General features: G+C 46.8%; 1 protein-coding gene across 1 annotated transcript in view; it reads left to right on the top strand.

Moving 5' to 3' along the window:
* src (v-src avian sarcoma (Schmidt-Ruppin A-2) viral oncogene homolog) overlaps positions 1-19,438 on the top strand; it is a 50,361-nt gene extending 30,923 nt beyond the window's left edge. Inside the window, exons 2-12 of the mRNA XM_083656819.1 lie at positions 7,347-7,611; positions 8,197-8,296; positions 12,521-12,619; positions 13,208-13,311; positions 16,010-16,159; positions 16,310-16,465; positions 17,195-17,374; positions 17,608-17,684; positions 17,812-17,965; positions 18,662-18,793; positions 18,904-19,438. Coding sequence (XP_083512945.1) covers positions 7,356-7,611; positions 8,197-8,296; positions 12,521-12,619; positions 13,208-13,311; positions 16,010-16,159; positions 16,310-16,465; positions 17,195-17,374; positions 17,608-17,684; positions 17,812-17,965; positions 18,662-18,793; positions 18,904-19,112 — 1,617 coding nt within the window. The 5' untranslated portion in view covers positions 7,347-7,355 and the 3' untranslated portion in view covers positions 19,113-19,438. The remainder of the gene's footprint in view (positions 1-7,346; positions 7,612-8,196; positions 8,297-12,520; positions 12,620-13,207; positions 13,312-16,009; positions 16,160-16,309; positions 16,466-17,194; positions 17,375-17,607; positions 17,685-17,811; positions 17,966-18,661; positions 18,794-18,903) is intronic.
* Positions 19,439-22,763: the final 3,325 nt, after the last annotated feature.

Here is a 22,763-nt window from a genome sequence, read left to right as displayed (position 1 = left end):
ACAGCAGTGTCATTATGTTGTAATGATCATAGTGTCATTATGTTGTAATGATCATAGTGTTACAGCAGAAATACAGCTTAATTTGTGACCTGTCACTTGTTGCCAGAGGCATGAAAGTGTCTCTTCCTCCTCTAGTGAAGGTATAGTCTGTCAGAACATGCCTGAGTCCTCCTCTAGTGCAGAGGTTCTCAAATGTTTTTCAGCCAAGGACCCCTTACAAGATAGAAAATATACCGGGCACCTCCTCATTCTGATTTGTGATTTTGGGCTAAGCTTAATTGTTTCCACGGTAACGTGCTTGACTTTTAATTTGATAGGTTTGTTATTAGAATGTAATCCATGAACCATTTTAGATTTAAAGTATAAACTATTTTCGTTGAACTATGAAGATTTTGCAAAAAAAAAATTTTTTTTATTTTTTTATTATTACATTACATTTACATTACGTCATTTAGCAGACGATTTTGTTTTGTCCAAAGCGACTTACAATATCACAATTTGTCAACAGTACAGAAAACCACTATGCAACACAATCAATGACAGCCAAGATATTTTGATAGACTAGCACCATGTAGGAAGTAGTTTGAGAAGGAATAAGTAACATGTAGCATTTTATTTTTTAATTAATTTTTATTTATTAATTTTTTTTACTTGCAAACTTTTCGCGGACCCCCTGGCAAAGTGCCACGGACCCCCATTTGAGAACCACTGCTCTAGTGAAGGTATAGTCTGTCAGAACATGCCTGAGCCAACAGCAACAAGCACGCTGAGGTGGAGGTATGAGGTTCTACTGTAGCTGTCATCTCTACTCACAAGTCCAGACCTGCCATCTTCTTCACTATCTCTCTCTCAGGCTCTCCTCTCTGGCTTTACAATACAATCATACAAAAGACTCAGTTTCACTATCTCTCTCTCTGGCTTTACAATACAATCATACACATTAAGACTCTAGTGTTCCTCAAAGGGAAATGCATTTTCACAGTTTTGCAGGCCTCACATAAATACATAGATACATAAATACTAGGGGTGTCACGATACACTCAGTTCACAATACGATACGATACGATACACGATATTGGGTTCACGATAATGATACGATACGATATTTTAACAATATTTTTTGCGATCGATTTGTAAATTGAGGGGGCATCCTCCACGCTAATTTGAGTCATTTCACCATTTTCATCCTCTGTGTCTGTAGCGTCCCTCGTCTGTTCAAACAAAGCAATGAAAAGGAGAGCGAGCATGCAATCAGATGCAGATCAGTGCCACCATGTTCAGCTTCTTTTTCTCACGATATGAGATTTCATCTCAACGATACATATTGTCACGTTTTGATACCGCGATATATTGTGGGACGATATATTGTGACATCCCTAATAAATACACATATATAACACACCTAACATTCAGTTTGTTCAGTGTTCGTTAGCAATGAGCTTTGCTTCGGTTTTCTCTCATCAAATCTGCATCATGCACATCTGAATCAAGCTTGCCCAGTTTTGATATTCATGACTGCTTGATCTTCCCCCAAAAGATGAAAAGATATATTTATTTATTTATTGAATAGAAAGAGCGCGTTAAGGGTATTATTCAGTACAAAGTCTATGTTATTGAATTGATGGGCGGAGCATTCTGATTCTTCTGCCCTGACAAAGACCTGATCGATCCTTTCCATTGTTTCAATATGTGGATCATCTATTCAGAGAAGATCTTTGTTCTCCTCTCAGGAGACCTGGAGAAGAAAGCCGAGTTCAGTCAGTGAAACTGAAAAGACAACAGAACCCCAGCAGCTATATTCAAAGACTATTCCCGTTCAAACAAAGCCCATGAGATTGAAGGATTTCATTTGGAATTCATTGCCAGATCTTGTGCATAATTAAGCATCCTCCCCCCCAGCTCCCCTCCCCCCAGCTCTGCCTCTCCGCTATCACCGGTGGTGCTTCTGGGTTACTGCACCTCAGGCCTGTTAGGCCCAAAACCACCAGGCTCTCGCTCGCTATCACCGGCTGGAGCGAGCCGGACCTGCCCGGGTCATCACACACCTGCATGCTTGCGTGCACTGCACACACACACACACACACACACACACACACACACGCACGCACACACACACACACACACACACACACACACACACACACACACACACACACACACACACACACACAGAAGGCATCCCTCTCGCCCGCCCGCACAACACGACGGTGTTTTGCCTTCGTGACTCCCTTCATTTCCATATGACACTATAGTGTTAGAGCAGAATGAGCTGAAACCCGCTCGGGTCAGGCAGTCCACAGGTCACCTCTGTCTCTGTCAGGCACCTCTGTCTCTGTCAGGCAGTCCACAGGTCACCTCTGTCTCTGTCAGGCACCTCTGTCTCTGTCAGGCAGTCCACAGGTCACCTCTGACTCTGTCAGGCAGTCCACAGGTCACCTCTGTCTCTGTCAGGCACCTCTGTCTCTGTCAGGCAGTCCACAGGTCACCTCTGTCTCTGTCAGGCACCTCTGTCTCTGTCAGGCAGTCCACAGGTCACCTCTGACTCTGTCAGGCAGTCCACAGGTCACCTCTGTCTCTGTCAGGCACCTCTGTCTCTGTCAGGCAGTCCACAGGTCACCTCTGACTCTGTCAGGCAGTCCACAGGTCACCTCTGTCTCTGTCAGGCACCTCTGTCTCTGTCAGGCAGTCCACAGGCCACCTCTGACTCTGTCAGGCACCTCTGTCTCTGCCAGGCAGTCCACAGGTCACCTCTGTCTCTGTCAGGCAGTCCACAGGCCACCTGTGTCTCTGTCAGGCAGTCCACAGGCCACCTCTGTCTCTGTCAGGCAGTCCACAGGTCACCTCTGACAGGTCACCTCTGACTCTGTCAGGCACCTCTGTCTCTGTCAGGCAGTCCACAGGCCACCTCTGACTCTGTCAGGCACCTCTGTCTCTGTCAGTCAGTCCACAGGTCACCTCTGTATCTGTCAGGCACCTCTGTCTCTGTCAGTCAGTCCACAGGACACCTCTGTCTCTGTCAGTCAGTCCACAGGTCACCTCTGTCTCTGTCAGGCAGTCCACAGGTCACCTCTGTCTCTGTCAGGCAGTCCACAGGTCACCTCTGTCTCTGTCAGGCAGTCCACAGGCCACCTCTGTCTCTGTCAGGCAGTCCACAGGTCACCTCTGTCTCTGTCAGTCAGTCCACAGGACACCTCTGTCTCTGTCAGTCAGTCCACAGGTCACCTCTGTCTCTGTCAGGCAGTCCACAGGCCACCTCTGTCTCTGTCCGGCAGTCCACAGGCCACCTCTGTCTCTGTCAGGCAGTCCACAGGACACCTCTGTCTCTGTCCGGCAGTCCACAGGTCACCTCTGTCTCTGTCAGGCAGTCCACAGGTCACCTCTGTCTCTGTCAGGCAGTCCAGACAGGCCACCTCTGTCTCTGTCAGGCAGTCCACAGGCTACCTCTGTCTCTGTCAGGCAGTCCACAGGCCACCTCTGTCTCTGTCAGGCAGTCCACAGGTCACCTCTGTCTCTGTCAGTCAGTCCACAGGACACCTCTGTCTCTGTCAGGCAGTCCACAGGCCACCTCTGTCTCTGTCCGGCAGTCCACAGGCCACCTCTGTCTCTGTCAGGCAGTCCACAGGACACCTCTGTCTCTGTCAGGCAGTCCACAGGTCACCTCTGTCTCTGTCAGGCAGTCCACAGGCCACCTCTGTCTCTGTCAGGCAGTCCACAGGCCACCTCTGTCTCTGTCAGTCAGTCCACAGGTCACCTCTGTCTCTGTCAGGCAGTCCACAGGTCACCTCTGTCTCTGTCCGGCAGTCCACAGGCCACCTCTGTCTCTGTCAGGCAGTCCACAGGCCACCTCTGTCTCTGTCAGGCAGTCCACAGGCCACCTCTGTCTCTGTCAGTCAGTCCACAGGTCACCTCTGTCTCTGTCCGGCAGTCCACAGGCCACCTCTGTCTCTGTCAGGCAGTCCACAGGCCACCTCTGTCTGGAGCCGCCTGCTGTCAGCTGACAAAAGACGCCTTTGTCTCAAAGCGAGTGTGAAGAAAAGCCCCGGGCTCCGTTTAACGCTCTGTTTCATGTTGACTGGCTTCAGTCGACGTTTCTTTCTGCGACTTTTTTTCACCACATTCTCTCTGTGTATTAAAGTCAGTCTTTGTCCGAGGAACCAAATTCTATTCAGCCAAAAGGAATTTGTGAGATGTTCAAATGGGCGTCTCTGTCTCATCTTTCCTGCCTTTTAGCTTTGACATTTTTGATTGGCTATGTTTGATGCTATATGACAGTATATTTATAGGCACAGCTGCTGTTGAGCGCTACAAGCAGATAGTGTCAGCAGCATAAAGTCACAGTTTTTGCGGCGAGGTTTGTCTGCATAATGTGTCACATAAAAACACCATCTGAGGCATCTCGTTAAGGCATCTCGTTAAGGCCACATCTCGTTAAGGCATCTCGTTAAGGCATCTCGTTAAGGCCACATCTCGTTAAGGCATCTCGTTAAGGCCACATCTCGTTTCAGTTGTGTGGATTGTGACATGATGGAGGCGTTGGGGTGGGGCAGAGGAAGTGTCTCCCCTGCCCCTCTCTGTCTGCTGGGGGGAGAGCACAGAAGACACAAAGTGTGGCGCGCTGTGCCACCGCCAGCCATCTTTGTCTCTGCTTTTCTTCGTGTGTGTGTGTGTGTGTGTGTGTGTGTGTGTGTGTGTGTGTGTGTGTGTGTGTGTGTGTGTGTGAGTGAACACTGATACTGTTACACGTACTTTAGTGTGACGTGACCCCTCTCTGCAGACATGCCCCCGGGGCAGACATCGACCGCCCGTCCCCGTTGACCCCCCCTCCCTCCCCCCTCTCTCTCCCCCTCTTGTCTCCGCCTCCAATCACTCATTCATGATGCTTGGCAAAAACAGACCTCCATGTTGTTTTTCCACCACTCTCTATCCAGCTTATTTCTAGCTGCCATGATGCCTGATGGGTGCTTCTTCCATGATGCCTGATGGCTGCTTCTTCCGCTTCCGGTGTAATAGACTGTTTTACAGACTATGGTTTTAACTTGACAAAAAAACGTCTATTTTACAGCAGAGCCATTCTGCTCTACAGCCGTGTCGTTCGGGTGCTGGGATAACGTAATGCATTGTGGGTAGTCGGCTACTGTGGCTAGCGTAATAGTTACTTTACATGGCAGTAAAACGCCACTGAATGACCAAATTGATATAACTTTTAACCATTTCGAGTAACACTGTTTCCATACGGACCCCCAGCGTTGGTTAGTTGTTTATAACGTGACTATATTTATAACTTTTATAACGTCCTCCAGTTTCCGGTTTATAATTCGGGTCTGCAGCCAAAGAGTATAACAAAGGAAATGGCAAGCTGCAACAATAAGTCACGTTAAACCGGACCTTGTACCCACGATTATTTTTTACAGTGGGGCATTAAAAAATACGGTGGATAAATGCAAATAAATATACGGGGTGTGCGTGTGTATATGTATATATATTATATATATATATATATATATACACACACACACACACACACACACCACTTGTGAATGAGACTGAACTAATGCAATGACTGAGTCCCCAAATTAACCCTGGCTTGGTGTAATGATTCCCCTGCACTAAGCTGTGATTGCAGACGCCTGAGATACTTCACGTGCCGGAGAGGGCAGAGAGGCTGGAGAGATGAAGAGAGACTGAGACAATCCCAAACTCTCCTCATGACTTTGAGTGTGTTTTCACCAGGTCCTCAAACTCTCCTCATGACTTTGAGTGTTTTCACCAGGTCCTCCTCATGTCTTAATTGGGCCTGTTAATTGAACACTCCTCAATGTACAACTCTGGATAGCCTCTCAGTCGTCACTAATTCTGCTTGATTCTGTCTGCCACTACTGTACTTCACTGATACTGCTTCTGCTTCTGTGTTTTGCTTCTTAGCACATTGAGTCAGCATCATGTGAAATATGGATGTGGAGGATATATATATAGATCATCTATATATGATCATCTATATATAGACCATCTATATATAGATCATCTATATATAGATCATCTATATATAGGTCATCTATCATTGCAGATGATGAGTATAGCAGTGCCAACACAGCACTTTTTTAGTTCCCAGCACTTTTTAGTTAGTTGAAGTTTTTTTCCCTTTAGTCTTTTTAATTCAGACTCACTCAAAATCAATCAAATCAGTTAGGGACGGGATGTTGGTATCGGGTGCCGGTATGACGTAATTCACATATCGGATCCAGACTCCATTCATAGCCTGCATCCCTGCACTGGACCATAAACCCACTGTAACATAACATGAAACAGTGCTAGTAGTAAGTAGTAGTAGAAGTGAGGTAGTAACATTAGCGGTTAGCTAACTCAACATCTCTTTCTTAGTTTTGGAAATATTTTAGTCTCATACATATTTTGGGGGTTTCCCACTTTACCAATGTGGTAAAGTAGCAGGGGTGTTTAATTGTCGCTTATTTGTTGAAATGTTATCTTAATCATTTTGAGTGGATCAATTGTTTTGTAAATATCGAATGACCTTTATTAATTGGATAATTGAATATTGCTATGAGATAATTGATTACCAAACCAGAATACTAAAAGAGGTCACAGTAGGAGCCAGCTACTATGTAAACGTGGAGGCTGCAGCTCCTTGGGAGAGTTGCCAAGAGCTCTGATATCGGTATCGGTATCGGTATCGACAGATCCGATCCAAATTCAGATATCGGAATCGGATCGGAACTGGAAAACAAGTGGATCGGTGCGTCTCTAAAATCAGTGTGAGTGTCAGAACCAGGACTCTGACACACCAAAGCAAAGGCAGAGGAGGTTCTGTCTTCAGTGTAGCAGCTTGTTTCTGTCGTACGTACGTACGTGTGTGTGTGTGTGTGTGTGTGTGTGTGTGTGTGTGTGTGTGTGTGTGTGTGTGTGTGTGTGTGTGTGTGTGTGTGTGTGTGTGTGTGTGTGTGTGTGTGTGTGTGTGGGAGCTTGTGCACGGGGGACATGTGGGCCTGTGTGTGCACACTGCTGGTGGGCGTGGGTGGGTGGGGTGTGCTGATGGTAGTGGGTGGGGGCAGGGTGTGGGAGGGGTGTATCTCATATCTGTGTTGAAACTGAGGCACGGCAGCTGCCAGGCCGTCCATAGGGAAGTATTGGTTGATGTGGTCTACACGACACTGTGGTCTCCAATCTATCTCCGCTCTCTGCATCTGCCCTTGTGGCAGTCGGAGGAATTTCACCAAAGAATGTGCTGCCATTCTGAGAGAATGACATACAGTAAGGAGGCGTTCAGATCTCTTCCTCACTGCTTTGTCTGAGGCTTCACATGTGTTTCCTCCTCTGTCTCTGTGCTACAGGCGTCGGCCATGGGCGGATCCAAGAGCAAGCCCAAGGATGTGGGGCAGCGAACCCGCAGCCTCGATGGCAACCTCAGCTCCGGGGGAGGGGTGGGCGGACCCCAACTCAACTCCACCCAACAGCAACAGGCCTTAACCCCCAACCGGAGCCCGCCTGTGGAGGGAGGAGGTGTGCGCACCAGTCAGCCCAAGAACGCAGAGCTGAGCCTGTTCGGGGGCGTGGACAGTAACCCTCTGACCTCTCCTAACAGAAGCACGCTAGCAGGTACGGTCGCCATCTCAGCCTCAGCGCGTAGTCTTTGGCCATGTTCAGACTAAGGAGGCCAAATCTGATTTGTGAACTTTAGTGACCTATTCATGACTTTATCCAGATTGGTTTTATGAGTCTGGACGCTCCAAGTCTGATTTGTGTCACTTGTCCCAAACCACATACGGAGGTAGTTTCCAATCTGCTTTCGACTGATGTGACTTGAGTGCGGACGCGCAGATCCACCAAATCTGATTTGAACGTCACTCGCAACTCGTCATCAAATGCTTCTGCGCAGGAAAACCACGTCACCAACGTACGTATTTACTGACGCCCACATCGTTACCATAGCAACCAATGCAGATAGGCTGTTTAGGTCTGGACACACAGATCCGACTTGAGAATCAGATTTGTGGCAGTGCGGACACACTCCCAAATTAGATTTGGGAAACCAATCAAGATAATGATGATTAATGACTTTATCAGCAAATCAGATTTGCCTGTAATGTGAACATGGCCTTTGATTCTTAGATTGACTGGTTTAGTGTGTATCGTTTATGCTGCTTTTTGTTAATAGCCAAACTCTCTCTTTCTCCCCAACAGGGGGCGTTACAACCTTCGTGGCTTTATATGACTATGAGTCTCGAACGGCATCAGATCTGTCCTTTAGGAAGGGCGAACGCCTGCAGATTGTCAACAACACGTAAGCAAAATACAGCAAGCAATCACACGCTCTGTTTATCAAGCTCTCCCTCCCACTCTATACACACATACACTCTTTATCATACAGTATACACACACATACACTCTCTATCATACACACATACACTCTTTATCATACACTATACACACACATACACTCTTTATCATATACTATACACTAGGGATGGGCATTTCTAGCAAAACACTATTCGAAATTCGCTGGCCAAAGTCGACTTTTAATCGAAATTTTTTTTGAGTGAAATGTTGCATTGTCTCCCCTGATTCTAAGTCTAGCTTTATTAATTAATAGAAAAAGCCCATACAAAAAAAAAACCTTTGACTTTGAGACGAGGGAACCAGGAAGTGCTAACACCCGGGTCTTAGGGAACCAGGAAGTGCTAACACCCGGGTCTTAGGGAACCAGGAAGTGCTAACACCCGGGTCTTAGGGAACCAGGAAGTGCTAACACCCGGGTCTTAGGAACCAGGAAGTGCTAACACCCGGGTCTTAGGGAACCAGGAAGTGCTAACACCTGGGTCTTAGGGAACCAGGAAGTGCTAACACCCGGGTCTTAGGGAACCAGGAAGTGCTAACACCTGGGTCTTAGGAACCAGGAAGTGCTAACACCTGGGTCTTAGGGAACCAGGAAGTGCTAACACCCGGGTCTTAGGAACCAGGAAGTGCTAACACCCGGGTCTTAGGGAACCAGGAAGTGCTAACACCTGGGTCTTAGGGAACCAGGAAGTGCTAACACCCGGATCTTAGGAACCAGGAAGTGCTAACACCCGGGTCTTAGGAACCAGGAAGTGCTAACACCCGGGTCTTAGGAACCAGGAAGTGCTAACACCCGGGTCTTAGGGAACCAGGAAGTGCTAACACCCGGGTCTTAGGGAACCAGGAAGTGCTAACACCCGGGTCTTAGGGAACCAGGAAGTGCTAACACCCGGGTCTTAGGGAACCAGGAAGTGCTAACACCCGGGTCTTAGGGAACCAGGAAGTGCTAACACCCGGGTCTTAGGGAACCAGGAAGTGCTAACACCCGGGTCTTAGGCAGCTCTTAGGACTCAGTCCTGCGGTACTGTAACGCTCTGTTATCTGACTGTTCTGCAACCCAAAATGCATGTCGCTTGTCATCCTGTAACCATAGCAACGGGCTCCCCTCCCCCTGCGGGACTTGGTTTTTGTGTGAACTGACAAAGTTTCTGCTCAATTCTCCCTTTTTCTCTGCTGCCCATTCACAAAAGCGCACGGCTGCTTCCACCTCTCCGGTCAGTCCACCTCCGGAAGGGACGCGGCTATTTCTGTTGCTACTTGCGACCTAATTCCTGAGAAGTAGCCAAAGTGCGAAGCGGTGGAACAAGTCTCCCTTTACACACAATGCAAAGCTAACCTGTTTAGCTCGTTGTCAGAATAGGGCCTGGCTGTAGCAATCAATAGGCGTGCAGTGAAGCATATAGTGTCGCGCTGAACCCCCCAGTGCTGCGTGCTGCCTGCTAACAGACTGCTGACCTAGAAGGTCTGAGCTGAGGACAATGGTGGATTATCACTGCATCTGGCCCTCCAGCCACAGAGCTGCTGGATCATTATTGGGTCAAACGCACCCAGATTCTATGAACCCACTCTAAGATGAGCCGGGTCAAACGCACCCAGATTCTATGAACTCCCACTCTAAGATGAGTTGGGTCAAACGCACCCAGATTCTATGAACTCCCACTCTAAGATGAGTTGGGTCAAACGCACCCAGATTCTATGAACCCACTCTAAGATGAGTTGGGTCAAACGCACCCAGATTCTATGAACTCCAACTCTAAAATGAGTTGGGTCGAACGCACCCAGATTCTATGAACCCACTCTAAGATGAGTTGGGTCAAACGCACCCAGATTCTATGAACTCCCACTCTAAGATGAGTTGGGTCGAACACACCCAGATTCTATGAACCCACTCTAAGATGAGTTGGGTCAAACGCACCCAGATTCTATGAACCCACTCTAAGATGAGTTGGGTCAAACACACCCAGATTCTATGAACCCACTCTAAGATGAGTTGGGTCGAACGCACCCAGATTCTATGAACTCCAACTCTAAAATGAGTTGGGTCGAACGCACCCAGATTCTATGAACTCCCACTCTAAGATGAGTTGGGTCAAACGCACCCAGATTCTATGAACTCCCACTCTAAGATGAGTTGGGTCAAACGCACCCAGATTCTATGAACCCACTCTAAGATGAGTTGGGTCAAACGCACCCAGATTCTATGAACTCCCACTCTAAGATGAGTTGGGTCAAACGCACCCAGATTCTATGAACCCACTCTAAGATGAGTTGGGTCAAACGCACCCAGATTCTATGAACCCACTCTAAGATGAGTTGAACCCCTGTTAATGGGCATCACAGTCAAATGAGGGAGTGTCCCAGCTCTCTCAGATTGCCACACCGTGCCTCATATAATAACGCACAATGATATGATTTTGTTATGATAACGTGCATTTTTATTTTAACAACCCCCTCCCCTCCTTTGCCGCATTATTTCCCCTTCCTGCTCTCTGTTGTGCGATAATTTAAATATGTCCTTACTGTTAGCTTCATAGCTTGATACACACTATAGTGGTTTCTGAGGGAATATTTTAGATTGTTGCCTCTCCTGAGTGATTCGTGGGAGTTTGCGAGTGCTTCTATTGGGTTTTGTGATTCTGTTGTGTGTACTGTGTGTACTCCACTAGCCTAGCCTGCTAACCAGCCCCAATGAAAGAGTGATGACAACAACATGTCATATGGGGCTAGATACCAGGCTAGCACTAGCCTGCTACTGCCCAAAACGTGCTCTCTTTCTGCATCCTTAACTGCCTCCTTTTTCACTATTTCCTTCTGATCTCTCCTTCCCTCTGATCTCTCCTTCCCTCTGATCTCTCCTTCCCTCTGATCTCTCCTTCCCTCTGCCTACTATTTCTCTGCCACACCTCGTCACGTTTGTTTGTAGGAGAAAGGTGAACTGCAGGTTTGTGAAGCTTCTATTGGAACCTTCTGTGATTTTGCACCGTGGTTTGTTTGTGTTCACCTAGATGTATTTTTGTACCACCTGAAGTGTATGCTTGTGTGCACTGTAACACCACTCCACTAGAAAAGGCACAAACCACATAACTCCGTCCATGTCCCCATCATGCTCCATCAGTACTCAAGGGAAGTTGATCCAAAAGCATTGCAGCATTGTAATCATCTCAAGTCAACTGTAGGTAACAAACACATGGTAAGACAAACTTACATGTTCTGTCAACTAATTCTACAAGTGCTGCAAAGCTACAGCAACTCACCCCTGATCAACTGCATAGCACAAAGGCACCATCCATCCCTCATACGCACATGAATGCATGTTTGTGTCCAGTGTTGGGGGTAACTCATTACAAAAGTAACATATTACATGTAATATATTACTTTTAGCAGTAACTCAGTAATATAACTTATTACTTATAGGATTTCAGTAATATTATACCAGTTACTTTGCCAAGCAACTCAAGTTACAAATTGAGTTAAACAAAATTAAATCAAAGCACATATTTAAATAAAGATACAATAATTTCCTAATCAAACTGTGTGTTTTGATGCAAATAACCACAATAGATGACAATAACAAAGGAAAACAATAACATTCACAATTTTGGATTGTTTACACTGACTTCAAGGTGGTTGAAATTATTTTTTGGGATGTTCCGGGGCGGCGATGTCATTCTGCTGCTGCTGTTGTTTTGGTGAAAGTAATGCAAAAGTAGTGTAATAAGTAACGAGTTACTCTACACAGACAGGAATATTGTAAAGTAACTAGTTACTTTCAAATGAAAGTAACTAGTAATATGTAGTATATTACATTTTGAAAGTAACTTGCCCAACACTGTTTGTGTCTCATTAGATAACTTCCAAATATTGTTTTTAAACATCTAAATCAAAAGCCGAGGTCCCAACTAGCTAAACATGTAGAATCCCCATCCAAACTGTGGGCCTGCGTTTATCAAGCCGAGTGCTCCGTAACTGTAGGCGCTACTCATCTCTGTGGTTACAGCCAGAAAGGCAGAAATTGGATGTTTAGATCCGCTGGAGTTTATTTCCACTCTCTGAGACACTTGATAAACGCCGGCCCTGAGATCCTTAAAGAGAGCGTTCTTGATCTTTTGGTTGTGTGAGGAGCCTGTGAGGAGCATCTGTGAAGCCGTGTGTTCTCCTGTCATCTGTGCAGAGAAGGGGACTGGTGGCTGGCTCGCTCCCTGACCACCGGAGACAGCGGTTACATCCCCAGCAATTATGTGGCTCCGTCCGACTCCATCCAGGCAGAAGAGTAAATCCCTCCTTTCTTTCTTTCTGTCTCTTTCATCTATTCCTTTTCATCAAGCATAATATGGAACAATTAGCACTCAAATGTATGAGATTCTTTGGCAAATTAATTTCAGCTTTTATCGCAGTGTGACTTTGAAGCAAGCACCTGTACCTCAGTGATTGTAAATAATCCCTTTTATCCAAATCCTCCACTACTGATGTTTACTTGACATGCTAACAACATGCTAACCGTTTATAACAACTCCATCTCCCACCTTTGTTTCCTGCTCCACCACCAGTCATCTCAGACTGACGATGGAGTCCAGGTAAGCGCTCCTGTATAGGCATCGCTATGCAATGCATCTGGAATGGGGCATGCAAAGACAGCTTTTCTTTCCATTCAATTGACTTTGAGAAACCACAAGCAGCAACTCACCCTGGCTTCCTCCTCCTCCTCCTCTCCTCCTCCTCCCTCCTCCTCCTCCTCCTCCTCCTCCTCCTCCTCCTCCTCCTCCTCCTCCTCCTCCTCCTGCTCCTCCACCCACGCACACCTTTCCACCCGTACCAACCTGCTCCCTGTGTCCCGTGTGCCCTCTGTCGCCCCCTCCAGGTGGTACTTTGGCAAGATCACACGGCGCGACTCGGAGAGGATGCTGCTGAGTCTGGAGAACAGGAGAGGGACTTTCCTGGTGAGGGAGAGCGAGACGACCAAAGGTACGAGTGTCGCCTCCGGATAAACAAGCAGGAGAAGTCATCGCTCACCCTGCCTCTGTTTGACACTATGTTCAACAGGCAGGAAGTCACCTATGACTCTTATTGGTGGACAACATAATTGGCACAAATTATAAATGTGCGCTTTCACGATAGCTAATTTGATGCGTAAGCTAGTAGCTACTTTGACAAGTAAGCTAGCTAATTTGATCCAAAACAAGTGTCAAGTGAAGAGGGAATATATCACAAAGTACCATAACTGCACTGCTTTGATATTTGGGAATGAAATGTCCTGGAGGCTCCGCCCTCCACTGGAGGCTCCGCCCTCCACTGTTGAGCAGTTGAAAATCCAAGTGGGTGAGGGCGGGACTTGGAGTTATGAAATTGCAATGGGTGGAGAGAGCTTTTGTTGTTGTTGTTGTTGTTGTTTGAAAGCATCTCTCAGCACCTGGTGGAGTCATCGTTAAGTCCTTGGTATTAATTGATCAACAACCCAGTCAAACCTCCATGCAGTAATATGCTAATGCTATAGCCATTTTGTCTCAGCCATCCGTAGTATCTGGGTTGTTCCCTATAATCGTAAAAAAAAAAAAAAAATTGAGACATGAATGTAAGGACTGGCTTGAAAGTGTTATTACCAGCCGTGAGAATTGTTTTCACCTCATGTCTGTCTGTCTGTCTGTCTGTCTGTCTGTCTGTCTGCCTGTCTGTCTGTCTGTCTGTCTGTCTGTCTGTCTGTCTGCCTGTCTGTCTGTCTGTCTGTCTGTCTGTCTGTCTGCCTGCCTGCCTGTCTGTCTGTCTGTCTGTCTGTCTGTGGACAGATTTAGCTAACGTGATAGCCTCAAAACCGCGCCAGATGCAGGGACCAAACTGACATGAGTTCGAAAAAAGGGGGCGACCCAAGCAAGAGGGGCGTGGCCGCCGCACCACAATAACCCACCCACTTTCTGTCCCTGTCCCCACGTTCATTTTAAATCATGGGCGTCGCCTGATCCCTCTAGTTTACTCTAATAACCACAGCACATGCTGATACTGTGTGTTACAGTATTGTAATAGACATCATGTATGTTTGACATGAGAGACAGAGGAGAAACGTAGTTTTCATAAGTAAGACATGATGCTGCTGTTGACTGTGACAGAGAGGCTACAGAGCAGAGACTCATCAGGGCAGATGGGCTGTGGTTAGATTTGACATCTGTGGGAGTCTGGAGTCTGGAGACGGCTCTGATAGGCTGCTGCTCTGCTGCTGCTGCTGCTGCTGCAGTGTCTCTACAGTGTCTCTACAGCACACATGGGCAAGATGCGGCCCCAGGGCCGGACCTGGACCATCTCAATCCGGCCCCTCAAGGTCCTCAAAGAAAAACAAAAACTCAATAAAAGGCAGAATTATGTTAATAAATCTCATCTGCTACAGCCATTGGATTTGTATCACTATTATATCCGGAGATTAACAAGAAATTACCAATCACAACGGGGGAGAGAGGGTTAAAAATAGGGAGACTCCCGTGAAAAGTGTTGGCAGGTATGATCTCCAATGTGTGGCCCTTCACTTACTTGATGTAAGTCAGTATGGCCCTCAGGAAAAACGTGTTGCCCAACCCGGCTCTCTGTGTGAGTGGCTGTCATGTGTATCTGCACGTACAGTACACAGGATCCCTGCTAGTTCATATTAGGGTGAACACACGTGAGTGTACATGGCTGATCTCTGCAGTGGAAGGAGGTGGATGACGGCTTGCTGTGAGGGGAGGGAGGGAGGAGATGGTTTAGCAGGAGCAGTGGGGAGGCCTTGGGTGGGTGGGCCAGACAGAAGTAGGTCATTGTGAAACCAGGGCTAAGGACTGTACAACCATGGGCCATATCACCCTGTACTAAAGGAGGTTGCCTTGGGAGTTGGGGCTGCTCTGTCAGTCAGACTGGTTCACTTGGCTGATGCTGCTATCTGGTGGCATAAAGACGGTACTGTCCATCAGACTCTGCAAATCTGACATTTTCATCAAATAGATTTTTCCCCATGTGAACAATTCAATTATTCCATTCAATTGACAGGTTTTTCATGTGAAACACTACATGATGTGAAACACAATGACAATAGTTTTCTTCCAGACTATTAGAATCACATTTTATTGTAGTCAATTCCCCTAGTTCCTGGTTATCATCAGTGTTGGGGGTAACTCATTACAAAAGTAACATATTACATGTAATATATTACTTTTAGCAGTAACTCAGTAATATAACGAATTACTAATAGGATTTCGGTAATGTTATACCAGTTACTTTGTCAAGTAAAACAAGTTACAAATTGAGTTACCGTACTTCCCCCCTCCAAAGCACATATTTAAATATACAATCATTTCCTAATCAAATTGTGTGTTTGTTATGCAAATAACCACTATAGATGAGAATAACAAAGGAAAAGGATAACATTTAGAATCTTGGACAGTTTACACTGACTTCAAGACGGTTGAAATTATTTTTTGGGATGGTGCCAGGGTGGCGATGTCATTCTGCTGCTGCTGTTACTTTGGTGAAAGTAATGCAAAAGTGGTGTGATAAGTAACGAGTTACTCTGCACAGACAGTAATATTGTAAAGTAACTTATTACTTCACAATGAAAGTAACTAGTTATATGTAGTATATTACTTTTTGAAAGTAACTTGCCCAACACTGGTTCTCATATGTGCTGTCCTCCTGCTGCCTGTAGGTGCCTACTGTCTGTCTGTGTTGGACTACGACAACACCAAAGGGCTGAACGTGAAACACTACAAGATCAGGAAGCTGGACAGCGGAGGCTTCTACATCACGTCACGCACACAGTTCAGCAACCTCCAGCAGCTGGTCAATCACTATCGCAGTGAGTTCACACCAACACTCAAAACTTTTCTCTTTCCATTCACAGCTCCTCCCATATATGACTCAGCCACTGGGAAGTTCTCTGATAAGTAAAGAAGACTTTTCCATACCGGGTAACCGTCTTCCCTCTCCTCTCTCCCCCGTCCCACAGAGCATGCTGATGGGCTGTGTCACTGTCTGACGGAGGTGTGTCCGGTCCTGAAGCCTCAGACCCAGGGCCTGGCCAGGGACGCCTGGGAGATCCCCAGGGAGTCCCTCCGCCTTGACCTCAAGCTGGGACAGGGCTGCTTCGGAGAGGTCTGGATGGGTAAGTTGTGTCGTGGAGAAGATCTGTATCTCCGATTTGTTGTTGTTCCAAAAGAAAGGATCGATGGTGCTTCTACTTCCAAGCCACTCTTCAGGCAAACATTGACACGCGTATATCAAAATGCATGAAGAGCAAAATGCATCTAGCTCTACCAAAGAGTATAGAAGCCAAGAGACTAAACTGAACAGCGCTGTCACCATTTTGGACTGAAAACGCCTCTTTGCCCCAATGGGACAATAGCACAGCTACAGAACTATGACAGAGAGACACACCGTGACCGGGAAGAACACAGGCTATGTCAGTAGAGCCACTTTGTAGGCGGGACGTTTTATTACCGTCGTCATTACCGTAATCCTTCAGTCCAAAATGGCGGAGGTGTAGCTCTGCTGCTGTGCGCTGATGTTGCAATGGAACGGCCTACAGTATTAGCTTTCACTTCTTGATAATGTACGTTCTTTGGTTCTACTCCTGATGAAGGCCAGTTATGCGTTGGAATTGTGTTCTTTTGAAGCACTGAAAGTAAAGCTTTTTTAATCATTATTTTTCTGAAGAATGCTTTGGAACTAATTGTGTTTCATTCCTCCCGCTGTTGTTATAGCTGATGATGATAACTGACATTGGCATCCCACATTCAGAAAATATTTCACGGTCCTAGCCACAATGATTCTAAAAATTAAAGACAGTGGAAACTGTTATGACTCCTAAACTATGACTCTTTGTTTTGACCAGGAACATGGAACGGTACGACGCGGGTGGCTATCAAGACTCTGAAGCCGGGCACCATGTCTCCTGAGGCCTTCCTCCAGGAAGCCCAGGTCATGAAGAAGCTGAGGCACGAGAAGCTGGTTCAGCTCTACGCTGTGGTGTCCGAGGAGCCCATCTACATCGTCACGGAGTACATGGGACAAGGTCAGCATGGACTCCACCCACTTTAACCCATTGAGACCTGATGCAGCATTTGTGTGCGTATCCCTTTAAGACCGCGAACCGCGTTAACGCGGTTCGCGGTCTTAAAGGGATACGCACACAAATGAGGGATATACACGCAAATGCTGCATCAGGTATCAATGGGTTAAACATATTTAGTCATGTCCCATATGACTCTGTTTTCATGATGCTAACACGTGTGTCCCCGCTAACAGGTAGCTTACTGGACTTCCTAAAAGGGGACATGGGTAAGATGCTCCGCCTCCCTCAGCTGGTGGACATGGCCTCACAGGTCAGTACAAATCATCTCCTACCACATCACATGAAAATGCAATCATCAAACCATCGTTCCTTTTTGGCATCTCGAGTATCTGCTGCCTCTGATTATAGCCGATGATGAAACGTTGCGTCTTCCTCAGATTGCTTCGGGGATGGCTTACGTGGAGAGGATGAACTACGTGCACAGAGACCTGAGAGCTGCCAACATCCTGGTGGGAGACAACCTGGTGTGCAAAGTGGCTGATTTCGGTCTGGCTCGCCTCATTGAGGACAACGAATACACTGCAAGGCAGGGTAAGACCAGTGGAGGGCGCTAGTTAGCTTGTTTTTACCAGTGGGCTAGCTAGGGCACCCCCTTCTCTCTGATGATGCAGAAGTGAATTGAAAAGCTGTAGTTCCTCGAATGGCCACTAGGCGTCGGTCGCAGTAGGCATTCGCGCCATGTTAAAATGCCCGACTTTGTAAGAGGATTAAACATATTTCCAGTCGGGGGCAAAACACGATTTTGGTCTATATAGCTCATTTCACCTTTTCATAACAACTGTAGGGCGGTGATTTTTTATATAACTCGCCCGTTTGGAGTCAAATAGATGATAGAAAAGGGGGTGATTGACAGATCGCCTGTCCAGTGATCACGCAGCTTGCCGATCACGGACCAATAGCAGGCGGAGCTGCGGCTCTGGGGGAAACTCCCATCTCACGTGAGGTGTGGAAGGACTCAACCCATCCCCTCCCACTCTGCTGACGACAAATCAAGATGGTGACGGCCAACGTTTGAACTCCGCCAGGGAGAAGAAATGTAATGGGATAGCTACGTCCATATTATTTATGTCTATGGTTTTTACACTGCATTTTAATGTGTCACTAGTGCTTATTGGGAGTAAGTCCCCAGGTTCCTCTCTCATCTCTCCATGAATGTAAGATGATAATTGTCCCTCTGTTTGTGTTGTAATGATCTTGTTTCATCTTTTGGGTCTGTTCGTCTTGCAGGAGCCAAGTTTCCCATCAAGTGGACGGCTCCTGAGGCGGCTCTCTACGGCCGCTTCACCATCAAGTCGGACGTCTGGTCGTTTGGCGTCCTGTTGACTGAACTGGCCACCAAGGGCCGAGTGCCCTACCCAGGCAAGACCCATATCTGCACTGTTGTTTTAGCTTTAGCACTTCTGACCTTAGCTTATGTGCTGCTACCCATCGTGATGATGACCACCGTATCTCTGCTCCCCTTTCCCCAGGTATGGTGAACCGCGAGGTGCTGGACCAGGTGGAGCGCGGCTACAGGATGCCCTGCCCGGCCGAGTGCCCCGAGTCCCTGCACGAGCTGATGCTCACCTGCTGGAGGAAGGAGCCGGAGGAGAGGCCCACCTTTGAGTACCTGCAGGGCTTCCTGGAGGACTACTTCACTTCCACAGAGCCTCAGTACCAGCCGGGAGAGAACCTGTAACAGAACCTCAGTACCCGGCCGGGAGAGAACCTGTAACAGAACCTCAGTACCCGGCCGGGAGAGAACCTGTAACAGAACCTCAGTACCAGCCGGGAGAGAACCTGTAACAGAACCTCAGTACCAGCCGGGAGAGAACCTGTAACAGAACCTGTAACTGTGTCTGTGTGTGTGTGTGTGTGTGTGTGTGTGTGTGTGTGTGTGCATGTTGCATGTGCTAGAGTGCATGCACATGTGTGTGTGTGTGGGGATATGTACATGTATGTACACATGTGTGTGTGTGTGTGGGTATGTACATGTATGTACACATGTGTGTGTGTGTGTGTGGGTATGTACATGTATGTACACGTGTGTGTGTGTGTGGGTATGTACATGTATGTACACATGTGTGTGTGTGTGTGTGTGTGTGTGTGTGGGTATGTACATGTATGTACACGTGTGTGTGTGTGTGTGTGTGTGTGTGTGTGTGTGTGTGTGTGTGTGTGTGTGTGTGTGTGTGTGTGTGTGTGTGTGGGTATGTACATGTATGTACACAACAGGATCTCAGTGACTCTGGCATCTGGGACTGCCAACAGGATTCATCAAACCAACCAACAACACTCAGTACCTGCCTCTCTCTATAGTTACTGTCATTCTACTCTCCAACACGTCACTTCTGACACACTCTTTTCAAACGATAGGAGGACTAATATATACTTTTTTTTTTTTTGCTTGTCAGTCCTTCTTTTTTGTATTTCATCAACGGACTATGCAGCCAAACAGGGTTTACCTACTGTACCTTCCTCCTTCCTTGTGTTTGTAAGACACACATGACCCATGCATTCCCTGTGTGTGTGTGTGTGTGTGTGTGTGTGTGTGTGTGTGTGTGTGTGTGTGTGTGTGTGTGTGTGTGTGTGTGTGTGTGTGTGTGTGTGTGTGTGCGTGCGTGCGTGCGTGCGTGCGTGCGTGTCGTGCGTGTGTGTGGCTGACTCTGAGCCATATGAAAGATTGCGTTTGTGTGAAACAAGGGAGTCCAGAGGGTGATGGTTTGGAGTCCTGCTGAAAACACCACTTCAAGGTGTCCACTTCTGTGACACTATGGTTGGGATCCCCATTGAAAAGTCAGGTGGTCAGACTCTGTCTTCCAAGTCATGTCCACAGATTGGCTGCCTGGGAAGCAACTATTTTGGACGTATTTGCCAGCCAATGCCAGGATATCCCGGTTATTAGATGAATGATTTGTTATCAGACCTGGATCAACTGGAATATTTTCAGGTGAACGATTTGACATTTTGCTTGGTAACCAACCACCTTTGACTGTGCATCATTGCAGTTGGGCAGGATTTTCGCTGTGACCAACATCCAATGCAGGACAACACAAAGCATGGAGGAGAAGACGTCTTTCGCTGCATCTACTGTTTTCTATTTGTGACGGCTACTGATCACTAACCGCTCCTCTCAGGACTGAGAAGACTACTGATCACTAACCGCTCCTCTCAGGACTGAGAAGACAACTGATCACTAACCGCTCCTCTCAGGACTGAGAAGACAACTGATCACTAACCGCTCCTCTCAGGACTGAGAAGACTACTGATCACTAACTGCTCCTCTCAGGTCTGAGAAGACTACTGATCACTAACCGCTCCGCTCAGGACTGAGAAGGCTACTGGTCACTAACCGCTCCTCTCAGGACTGAGAAGACTACTGATCACTAACCGCTCCTCTCAGGTCTGAGAAGACTACTGATCACTAACCGCTCCTCTCAGGTCTGAGAAGGCTACTGATCACTAACCGCTCCTCTCAGGTCTGAGAAGACTACTGATCACTAACCGCTCCTCTCAGGTCTGAGAAGACTACTGATCACTAACCACTCCTCTCAGGACTGAGAAGACTACTGATCACTAACCGCTCCTCTCAGGACTGAGAAGACTACTGATCACTAACCGCTCCTCTCAGGACTGAGAAGACTACTGATCACTAACCGCTCCTCTCAGGTCTGAGAAGACTACTGATCACTAACCGCTCCTCTCAGGTCTGAGAAGACTACTGATCACTATCCGCTCCTCTCAGGACTGAGAAGACTACTGATCACTAACCGCTCCTCTCAGGACTGAGGAGACTCCAATTCTGCTGCATTTTCTCTTTGTTTTTGTGTGCCAATGAAATCTCTTTTGTACAGTGCTCAATACCGCCCCCATCTGGCAATGTCAGGTTACAGTGCTCTGTTCTACTGTGTCAAAGTGTATTTTTTACTACGCTGAACTTTTCTTACAATGAAGTTTGAGTTGGCTAAAGAAGGGGAAGCCCTGACGTTCTACTCAAAAACCCACTCTTTTCAGATCCTGCACCTGTGTACAGTATAGGCCCGTGATTTATAGGCATTGATTTGTTTTCAATCATTCAGATTAAAATCAAGTGAATCTTCTTTCATGTCTCTGTTCAGTCTTGACCTTCAGAAATGTGAAGGAGATTTCTGTTTGGATGCATTTGATGATCTTACACTGGAGGTATTGTTATAGCTCTGTTGTCAGTGTGGATGACGACAACTTGGACAATGGATGGTGATACTGTGCTAAATATGGCGTTCCCTCCTTTCAGCCAGTAGGGGGCAGAGGGCAAAGCCTTGGAAATGAATTGGCATTTTGAAAATTAACTGTACATATATATCCTTATTGGTAATATTTTGTATATATCATCTTTATAATTTATTTCTTTTAAAATATCCTGATTGTCTATTTTGCTTTCAGCATCATTTTGCCATCCTCTGTATTGTTTATGGTACTTCCTAGTTATAGGATAAATAACAACTGACATGAATAATATAAATACGTGTGTGTGTGTGTGTGTGTGTGTGTGTGTGTGTGTGTGTGTGTGTGTGTGTGTGTGTGTGTGTGTGTGTGTGTGTGTGTGTGTGTGTGTGTGTGTGTGTGTGTGTGTGTGTGTGTGTGTGTGAGTGAGTGAGAGAGAGAGAGAGAGAGAGAGAGAGAGAGAGAGAGAGAGAGAGAGAGAGAGAGAGAGAGAGAGAGAGAGAGAGAGAGAGAGAGAGAGAGAGAGTGAGTGAGTGAGTGAGAGAGAGAGAGAGGGGTATTCCTGTGAAACTTAACTTTGCTGAAAACATATAGTTCTGTGTCCCCCACCCAGCTTTGGAGATAGACAAATATTCCTCTCTTGCTACATATATCACTGGTCAGCATTACCCCACATTACAATCCAAGCCACAATCTTGGAAATGTTCAAATGTGTTTGGTGCTGCTTCAGAAGCTGCTTCAGAAGCTGTCATTCCCTTCAACATCCAAATGTTTCTGACTTTCTGTGTGCAGCTGACCAGCATGATCAGAAGCGTCATGCCCATTGAAACTGAGGGGGCAGTTGCCACCTCAGATCTTTTGAAAAAAATAGAAGGGGGAAGTAAAATTCATGCTGTTAGTTATTATAGGTATAGTTTGCATAGCAAGTTAGTTGGCTATACTTGTACTACCATGCAGCTAAAGTTAGCATTATAATGTTAGCCAGAGCTGTTCTGGCAGTGAGCTGTTACACGTTATCTGGGCAGACTGATTGAATCATTGCAGATCTATTCAGACCTTCGGTCGCCACTGAATTTTTTTAGCCGGGGACCTTTGGTCCCTGCCGAATGTTTCTCTCTAAATACATATACAGTATTTACCCTAATGA

The sequence above is a fragment of the Poromitra crassiceps genome (genome assembly GCF_964638095.1).
Source record: "Poromitra crassiceps genome assembly, chromosome: 20".
Taxonomy (NCBI): Eukaryota; Metazoa; Chordata; class Actinopteri; order Beryciformes; family Melamphaidae; genus Poromitra; species Poromitra crassiceps.
Note: the sequence above shows the minus strand (reverse complement) of the source record. Positions and strands in the feature narration are given on the sequence as shown.